Here is an 8,597-nt window from a genome sequence, read left to right as displayed (position 1 = left end):
GAGTCACTGCCTGGGGCGGGCGGGCAGCGGCCGGGCCCCCGCGGGCAGCGGGAACGGCCCGGGGCCACCGGGGCTGCCCCACGCACGGCCCCGGGCAGCGGCCGGCGCCGACCTCGGTACCGGAGCGCTCCGGGTCCCGGACGCACCGCCCGTGCCCTCGGCACCGCTCTGGGCTGCTCCAGCCCCCGCCGCTCGGGCCCGGTGTGGAGACCCTGAAGTGCAATTAAGGAGTAAATTGGGTGCTGACATAATTACCTGCAGGTGTCCGCACCGAGTCCTCCCTGCTGGGCGCCTTCATCTTTCCATAATCACCCCTAGACCCGTGGAATGGGCCATTAGGAAGCAATTTCCCCCACATTTCCTTTATAAAAAACCACTCATTTTTGAGTCTCTACTAATGTTTTATTTCCGAATTGAACATTACAGATTTTTTTTAAAGGCAAAACCGTGTATATAATTAAAAAACATAGTTCAAACATCATCAAATAGTGTCAAAAAGTCCGTCATTAAACTCACAATCGCCAGTACAAACCCGTCCCTCGCGTTAGTGTGGTTTGTAAATGTCCCCTTGTCCCTGAACACTCCAAAGCAGAAATAAACCCTGCAGGAAAGGAACCCTCTGGATACAGGGAGTAACAAAGCCGCCAAACACGCAGAAATCTGAACCTCAGAACCCCGGAGCTGCCACTCTGAACAGGCAGCACAGTGAGTCCAGCCAACAACACTGCGGGGGTGCAGGGGCAGCCGCGGCTGCTCTGCATCGGGGATCGGGATCGGGATCGGGCCTGGCCGGGTCCCACTCCGGGACCGGGACCGGGACCGGGATCCGAACGGGGCCGGGGCTGCAGCGCCCCCACAGGCCGCGCCGCCCATTGGCTCTGCCGTTGCCATGGGAACAGCCATGGCCGCCCATTGGATCATCTGTTGCCACGGGGACAGACCCCGCCCCGCGCCCACGGGAGGCTTCGCGCTGTGGCGCCGCCGGCCGGAGGGAACGCGCGGGCCGTCTCACTTCCGGGGAAGGGCCGGAAGTGAAGCGCGCGCCGCGCCGGAAGCGCGCGCGGGGGCTGCCGGGAGCTGTAGTCCCGAGGGGCGGCCCGGCGGCGGCAGTCGCGGTGCGGAGGTCGGTGCTGGGCGGGCGGGGGTCGGGCCGCGACCCCTGGGGACAACCGGGGGGGCCGCGGGGGCGGGACGGCGGCGGGAGGAGGGGGAGGAGCGGGGGATGGCGCCGAGCAGAGCGGGGTGAGGCGGGGAGGGCCGTGCGGGGCCGCGGCCTGCGCGGGCGGGGCGGCGCGGGCGGGGATGCTCGGCGGCACCGGGGATGCTCGGCGGGGCCGGCGATGCTCGGGGGGCCTCGGGGACGCTCCGGGGCGCCGCTCCTCGCGGGCCCTGGGCGAGGGGCGGCGGGCAGAGCCCCGGCAGCGGCGCCGGGAGCGCGGCTGTCCCCGGAGCTCCGTCGCTGCCCGGGGAAGGCTCCGCTCCGCACGGCGCCGCTCTCCCGCAGCCTCTGCCCCTCCGCGCCCGCCTGCGGCTCGCCCCGCTGTCGCCGCTGGCCCCGTTGCCCCCCGTGGGCGCGGGAATTGCGGCACGGGTGCCCCGTCGGGGCTCGGGGCTGTCCCGGCCCCGCTCGCACCTGCGGCCCTCCCGCTGCCGGCAGCGACAGCCCGCGGGGACAGCTTTCTGCAGCAACCGCTGTGCCGGGGCCCGGTAACCCAAAGGGAAAATCGGGAATCGCCCCGGCGTGCTGGCGGTGCCCGGAGCCGGGCAGCAACCCTCGGGGCTGGCTGTGCACACAGCAGGATTTCTCCTTTGTTCTCTTCACAAAGCATCGGGGCTCTGCCCTGGCAGCACTGCTGGAGTACCCCGGCAGCCAACAACCAGAACTGCTGTGATTTTCCCCGCGTCTCTCTCGGGGATGTGGTTTTCCCTCATGTAGTTGTTTTCCAGTGGATGGAGGAGCCCCCACAAAGGCCCAGTTCCTTCCCATCCTTGGGGATTTGATCTAACAGTTCTCTGCAGCAGTGCCTGCCTTCACTCTGTGCCTCTGCAGCAGGAGCAGAGTCTGCTCCTCACAAACTTTCAGTGCCACCCGGGGCTCTGCTGGGTGTGAGGCTCCAGGCTCCCATGGATTCTCATTCCAGCCGTGCCATTGCCTGTCCTGTGTCATCCTGGGCCATTTCTTCCCAAACCCAGTGTCCTCAGAGCCCCCACGTCTCTCCTGTCGTCAGACAAAATACATTTTGAGTCTTCCAGTACCCCTGTCCACGCTGGTCCTGCATCCCTGCGTTTCCCTGGGGCTGCAGCAGCTGCCACAGTTGGAAACTTCTGCTTATTTGGGATCAGGATCTGCAGGAGCACACCCTGGGATTTCCCCCAGGCTGCTGGATGTGCTAAAAGTCACTCCCAGGTCGGGATCCTGGTGTCAAATTCAGGAGATCCTTCATTCTCCTCCCTGTCCTGCCCTGCTCCCCCCAGTCTGACCCTGCCTGGTTCCCAGTAAGGCTCCCAGCCCAGCTGGGATCTGCAGACAGCATCATGGAACAGCTGGGCTGGAATCTTGCTTATCCAAGAGGATCCCAGTTGTTCATCTTGGAACCTCATCCCCAGAACGTTCTCAGTTTTCTATTTCTTTGCTCTTGAGCAAAGAAAATACCATTTCCATCAACTTTATATTGCATTTACCCATTGAATTGTGGAATGATTTGGGTTGGAAGGGAGTGTAAGGATCATCCAGTGCCATGGCAGGGACACCTCCCACTGCCCCAGGCTGCTCCCAGCCCTGTCCAGCCTGGCCTTGGGCACTGCCAGGGATCCAGGAATTCCACCCCAGCCCCTCCGTGCCCTCCAGCCAGGAATTCCCAATCCCCAATACCCCAGCCATCCCTGCCCTCTCTCAGCTCAAAGCCGTTTTTGGAAGAGCCCTTTTCCCCAGCCCAGCGTGGGTGAGGCATTCCTGTTCCTGCTCCCTGGATTCCCAGGAGGGAGCGCTGCAGTTCCCTGCCCTCCCAGGACGCCGAGGGAGGCATTCCCTGGGGTACCCCCACACAGCCCCCCTCCTTGGTCAGAGCTGGGCAGGGGGATGTGGCCAGTGCCCTGGCAGCTGCATTCCCTGCAGCATTCCCTGTCCCACTCCTGGTTCCCTCTCTCCAGTGCCTCAGGAGCGTTCAGGGATTGGCTCTTTCCTGTTGGAGCAACACTGGGCTCACCCAGCTCATCCCAAATCCCCTTGCTTTGGGGCAGTTGGAGCCAGGCTGGCATGATCCCCATGGAAGGGGCACGGGCTGCTGCGTGCCAAGCTCCAGCCTTGGGAATCTGGCTCCAGGACCACGGAAGAGCTCCCTGACTGTTCCCTGCAGTGATTCATCACACCAGGGACATTTCCCTCCGAGATTCACCACAGCACACGTGGGCTTTCATTTTTGCCAAGTCAATTTGCTCTGTTTTTATTGATTTCATCCTTGGGAAAGGTCAGGTGTGGCCCTGGCAGCCAGGGCAGCTTGGTGTCCGTGTGTCCATGGGGAAGGAACCATGGACAAATGGACAAGGTGTCACATCCAGAGACGTGGCCAGAAAATGGGGTGGGTTTACTTGAAGCCTTTTTTTTTTCTTTTTTTCTTTTGTTGCTGAAGTAATTTTGTCTTACTTTTTTAGGGCCTTTTTTTTTTTTTTTTTTTTTTTTTTTTTTTTTTTTTTTTTTTTTTTCTGCTGAAGTAATTTTGTCTTATTGAAAGCAAAAGTGAATAATTGGAATGACAATTACAGGCTATTAATTGCATGCACAGGAAGTCATTGATGGGGACAGTTAATGTCCATGGAATCCCAGAATATCCTGACTTGGAAGGGATCCACCAGGATCATGGAAGTCCAGCTCCAAACTAAGTTTGTGTGTAAATGCTGACCTTCAGTCCTCACCCATCTGATCTGAGTTTATAGAAAATCCTTGTTACTGTTTCCAAGAATCCCTACAGTGTATTTAATACTTGGCATCACAGATAAAACACTCCAAAACAAAGTTGGTTTTCTTATTTGAGTGAAGGTTATTTTAGTAAGACATTAAGTAGGAAGTTTAACACGGTTTCACTAAAGAATGTTATCAGAAGTACAGTTCTCCTTCTCCAGTTTTTTTTTTTTCCCTTTAAAGGGAATAATGGCAATAATCTACTTCATCCTGACCTAACAGGCTTTAAAACCCCCTCATTTTCACCCCAGAGCCAAAGCAGAAGCAGCTGAACCATTTGAAAGGAAATAGCAATTCTAACTTGCAGTTTCTTTGTGCTCCCTCCTGCTGTCCCAGGAACCCCTTCCCGCCGGGATGGAGATGTTCTCGCTGAATTCCCTCAAAGGTAAGAGCTGCACAGCCTGCACTGGGGCTCTCCCGTGCTCCGAGGGGAAGCTGGAGCAGGGGGCTGAGGAGGAGGAGTTCTTTGTGTCAGGAGGGAGCTCAGCTGTGTCCTGGTGGTGCAGCACGGAGGGATGTGGCAGGAAGCTGGGGCAGGACAGGATTTCAGGGAGCAGCCCTGCAGTGTTATCCAGAGACATCAGACACTTGTTTGCTGTTCAGCTTCGAGTACAGTTTCTTTGCCTTTTAATTTTGTCCTCCTAAATAATTCCTGTATCCCTCAGTACCAGCTCCATGAGCTCTTTGTCCTTGGGATTTGATCCTGTAGTACCTGTCACTGTCACCGTGGCTCTTTTCCCTGCCATTGCTTTGCCAGCCTTCCTCTCAGTCATATTTTGTCCTCAGAAATCCCTCCAGTCACTGTTTCCTGTTTTAACTTGTGGATCTTTCCTGAGCAGTGTTACTTAAAGAAAGAGGATAGAATGGACTAAAATATTCCAGCTCTGGCTGAGGCAGAGGGACCCTCCCTCCATGCCAGGGAATTCATCCTTCCCCTGGCACTCAGGAATCCCAGCAGTGACCCCAGCACTCCTGGCACTGCCCTGCTCTGAGCCACCAGCACTGGGGGTGCTGAATTTAAACTAAAAATCCCAGAACTCTTCCCAGTCTGGGGCAGGAATTGTGTCCAAAGTCACCTCAGCTGGGAACAAAGCCCCTCTGCTCCCCCAAATCCTGTCACTGGGGGTGGAGAGATGGAACTTCCCTGGTGAGGGCTGCTGGTTTGTCATGGCCAGGCTGGGTTTGGGACTCTGGGACGCTCCAGCCCTGGGGATAAAGGAATTCCTGAATGAAACTTGGCTCCTTAAGGAGCTGCTGCCTCTGCACAGCTTTGCTGGAGGGGCAGGTGCAGCCCAGCTGCTCCCAGGAGCTGCCAGAGCTGGGAGATGGCTCTGGAGATCCTGCCTGTGCTGCCTCACGCTGCTCTCTGCAAAACAAAGACCCCTGGGATCGGCGCCTCCGGGAATTTGCTAATAAATCCGCTCTTCACTGCTCTTTCTGTGCCCACAAGATAATTTTTTATGTCATTTTTGGTGACAAACCACCAGCCCTCCTCACCCCTGACTGTCCCCGCACGCTGGGGCTGCCTCTCAGCCTCTTCCCCCAGCATTGCCAGCCCCTGTCTGTGTTTCCAAGATTTCCCAGCTTTTCCAGCTCCCTGCTTCTGTGTTTCCAAGATTTTCCCAGCTTTTCCATCCCCCTGTCTGTGTTTCCAAAGTTTTCCCAGCTTTTCCAGCCCCTGTCTGTGTGTTTCCAAGATTTCCCAGCTTTTCCAGCCCCTGCCTGTGTTTCCAAGATTTCCCAGCTTTTCCAGCCCCGGCTCTGTCTGTTTCTGAGGTTTCCCAGCTTTTCCATCCCCCTTTCTGTTTTCTGAGGTTTTCCCAGCTTTTCCAGCTCCCTGCTTCTGTGTTTCCAAGATTTTTTCCATCCCCCTGTCTGTTTCTGAGGTTTTCCCAGCTTTTCCAGCCCCCTATCTGTGTTTCCAAGATTTCCCAGCTCTTCCATCCCCCTGTCTGTGTATCTGAGGATTTCCCAGCTTTTCCAGCCCCCTGCCCATGTTTTTCCAAGATTTCCCAGCTTTTCCAGCCCCCTGCCCCTGTGTTCCCAAGGTTTTCCAGCCTCCCTTTCCTTCCAGTCCTCCTTGATGATTCCGTTTCCAAACCACCTCAGTTCATTCCTGAATAAATAGTAAAACTCACGGTCAAACAGTAAAAATAACAGTTTGTGCCAGGTGCTGTCACAGGATGAACTCAGGATTCATTCCCTGCAGTGGAAGGAGTTGTTTTCCTCTTTAGTGGCCTGGGTGATCTTTGGATGATTTTTGAATGAACAATCAGTTTTGAATGATTTTTCCCATTTTAGTGGACCAGTCCCTTAAAATTTGTAGTCCAAGTGCCAGAATAACTTCATGTCTTTCAAAAAAAGTGGGTTTTTTGTCATCTGGTGCTGATTCAAGATCTGGGTTTGTGTTTCCAATTGGTTTTTGTTTGTTTGGTTGTTTGTTTTGGTTGTTTTTTTGGTTTTTTTTTAAGTAAAAGAACCTACAAAGAGAAATCAGCAGCTAATTCAGAGGTTCTAAAAAGTGAATACAGGAGAAAGCAAACTTGGTGTCATAAGAGTTTTTTTGAGTGTTCAACTCTTCTAAAGTTTTTTGGTTTTTTTTTTAAAGTTTTGTTTTTTCTCTTTTTTTTTATTTTTTTTTTTTTAAAGTTTGTTTTGTTCTTTTTTTTTCCTTTCTCCTAAAGGGTTTTATTTGATAACTTTATTTCTCTTGAACCTCTTCTCGTGGAGCTTTGTAAAACTGAACTGTGCCATTGTATTAGTCAGTATTTTTTGCCTTATTGAAGATTTCTCTGATTAAAAAAAAAAATCAGAAAAAAACCCAAAACAAAAACACTTAAAAACTTAAAAAACCCCTTTTGCATCACGATGCTTAACCAGCCATTGATGTTAATTTTCACTTCACACACAAAATACTCAGTAATAAAGTCTTTGACATAAAAATGAGACCCTGGTTTAAAGAAATGCAAAACTTAATGGTAATCCCAGTACAGCCAGGGCTGATACAGATTAATTAGAACAAAAAAAAAAAATCAGATTTCAATAAATAATCCTGTAGGGTGGGAATTTCCATCAGCTCTACAGCCTTTAGAATTCTCTACCTGGATATGAACTAATTCGTAGAACACTGAGTGACAGGAGGAGCTGGAGCTGGGAGAAGTGGGAAGAGCCGATTTATTTAATGAGGATTCTAAGATTTTATCAAAGATTTTCGCTTCAGATTGCACGGATTTAAGATTAGGTACAGATTTAAGTTCCTTAAAAGACTCAAAGCTTGTAAAGAGTTTGATTTTTTCAGCGTTTATCTCAGATATTAGCGAATAACGGGCTGCGGGAGCAGCTGGATTTTAGGGATACGCACCTGGCCGTGAGCGTGGGACGGCGGCTCCGGTGCTCCGGTGCTCCCTGAACGCAATTCCCGGTGTTCCCCGGCCCCATTCCCGGTGTCCCCTGAACGCAATTCCCGGTGCTCCCGGCCCATTCCCGGTGTTCCCTGAACGCAATTCCCGGTGCTCCCTGGCCGCAATTCCCGGTGTTCCCGACCCCATTCCCGGTGCTCCCTGAACGCAATTCCCGGTGTTCCCGACCCCTAATTGCCGGATTTCCCCGGCCGCAATTCCCGGTGCTCCCGGCGCCATTCCCGGTGTTCCCTGAACAGAATTCCCGGTGCTCCCGGCCGCAATTCCCGGTGCTTTTATAGATTCTACCGGGAATCCCGACTTTACTCTAACTCCATCTAGCCTCTGTTCTAAGTCAGCCTTCCCAAGGCATCACTCCCACGGCCGCAATTCCCGCTACTCCCGGCCGCAATTCCCGGTGCCCCACGGCTCCGGAGCCCCGCCAGGCCAGCAGCTCCCTGTCCTTCCCCCGTCCGTGCCCCCTCTCGGCTCCCTCTCCCCGCCGTTCCCGCTCCGCTCCCGCCGGGCCGGGCCCCCGCGGGCCCTGCGCGGCTCCCCGCGGGCTCTGCTCGGGCCCCCGCGGGCCCGCCGAGCCCCGCCGGGACGAGGAGGACGAGGAGGAGCCCGAGGCGGCGCAGGGTGAGCAGCGGGGCCGGCCGGCGCTCGGGGCCCCGCGCGGCGCTCGCGCAGCGGAAGGGAGGGGCGAGCCCGGGCCCGCGGCGGGGCGGGGGAGCCGCCACATCCCTCCCTCCATCCCTCCCTCCCTCCCTTCTTCCCGCGGCTCCGCCGGGACCGGGATGCGCGGCCAGGGAGAGGAGCCGCCCAGCTGCGCAGGTACCGGGGGGCGCCGGGGGAACCGCGGAGCTGCTGCGGGGCCGCCCTTTGTTGGCCGGAGTTGGCTTTCCCCGGTGATTCCCCTCAAGGTCGCCGAGCCGGGCCTGGGCGAAACTCCGGCCGCCTGCCGTGGCTGACGCGAGAGGAAAATCCCCGTGGAGCTGCGGCGGCAGAGGGCCGGGCCGGGCGGGCCGTTAGGGCCGTTCCCCGCTCTCCGTGCGCGGGATCCCGCGGATCCGCCCGGGAGCCCCGGGCAGCTCCGCGGCACCGGGCCCGGTGTGAGCGGCCCCGGAGCCCGCCGGGGCTCACGGCTCCGGCCGCAGCTTGGAAGATTGTCCCGGCTGCATGTCGGGGCCGTGCGGGCTCGGTGGGAAGGGGGAATGCCTTGGGAGTTGTCGCTGCTGTAA

At 56.1% G+C, this 8,597-nt stretch overlaps 1 protein-coding gene across 2 annotated transcripts in view; it reads left to right on the top strand.

Moving 5' to 3' along the window:
* The first annotated feature begins 1,076 nt into the window (after positions 1-1,076).
* DHX30 (DExH-box helicase 30) overlaps positions 1,077-8,597 on the top strand; it is a 31,726-nt gene continuing 24,205 nt past the window's right edge. The window contains exons 1-2 of one of the 2 annotated variants that reach the window (XM_041470215.1): positions 1,077-1,123; positions 4,295-4,343. In XM_041470215.1, the coding sequence (XP_041326149.1) occupies positions 4,313-4,343 (31 nt within the window). In that variant the 5' untranslated portion in view covers positions 1,077-1,123; positions 4,295-4,312. Of the gene's footprint in view, positions 1,124-4,294; positions 4,344-8,044; positions 8,191-8,597 lie in introns of those variants that run through there. The other variant, XM_041470214.1, reaches the window with a different exon arrangement.

Source organism: Pyrgilauda ruficollis, unplaced genomic scaffold, assembly GCF_017590135.1.
Source record: "Pyrgilauda ruficollis isolate IOZ18807 unplaced genomic scaffold, ASM1759013v1 scaffold242, whole genome shotgun sequence".
In the NCBI taxonomy this organism is placed as follows: domain Eukaryota; kingdom Metazoa; phylum Chordata; class Aves; order Passeriformes; family Passeridae; genus Pyrgilauda; species Pyrgilauda ruficollis.
Note: the sequence above shows the minus strand (reverse complement) of the source record. Positions and strands in the feature narration are given on the sequence as shown.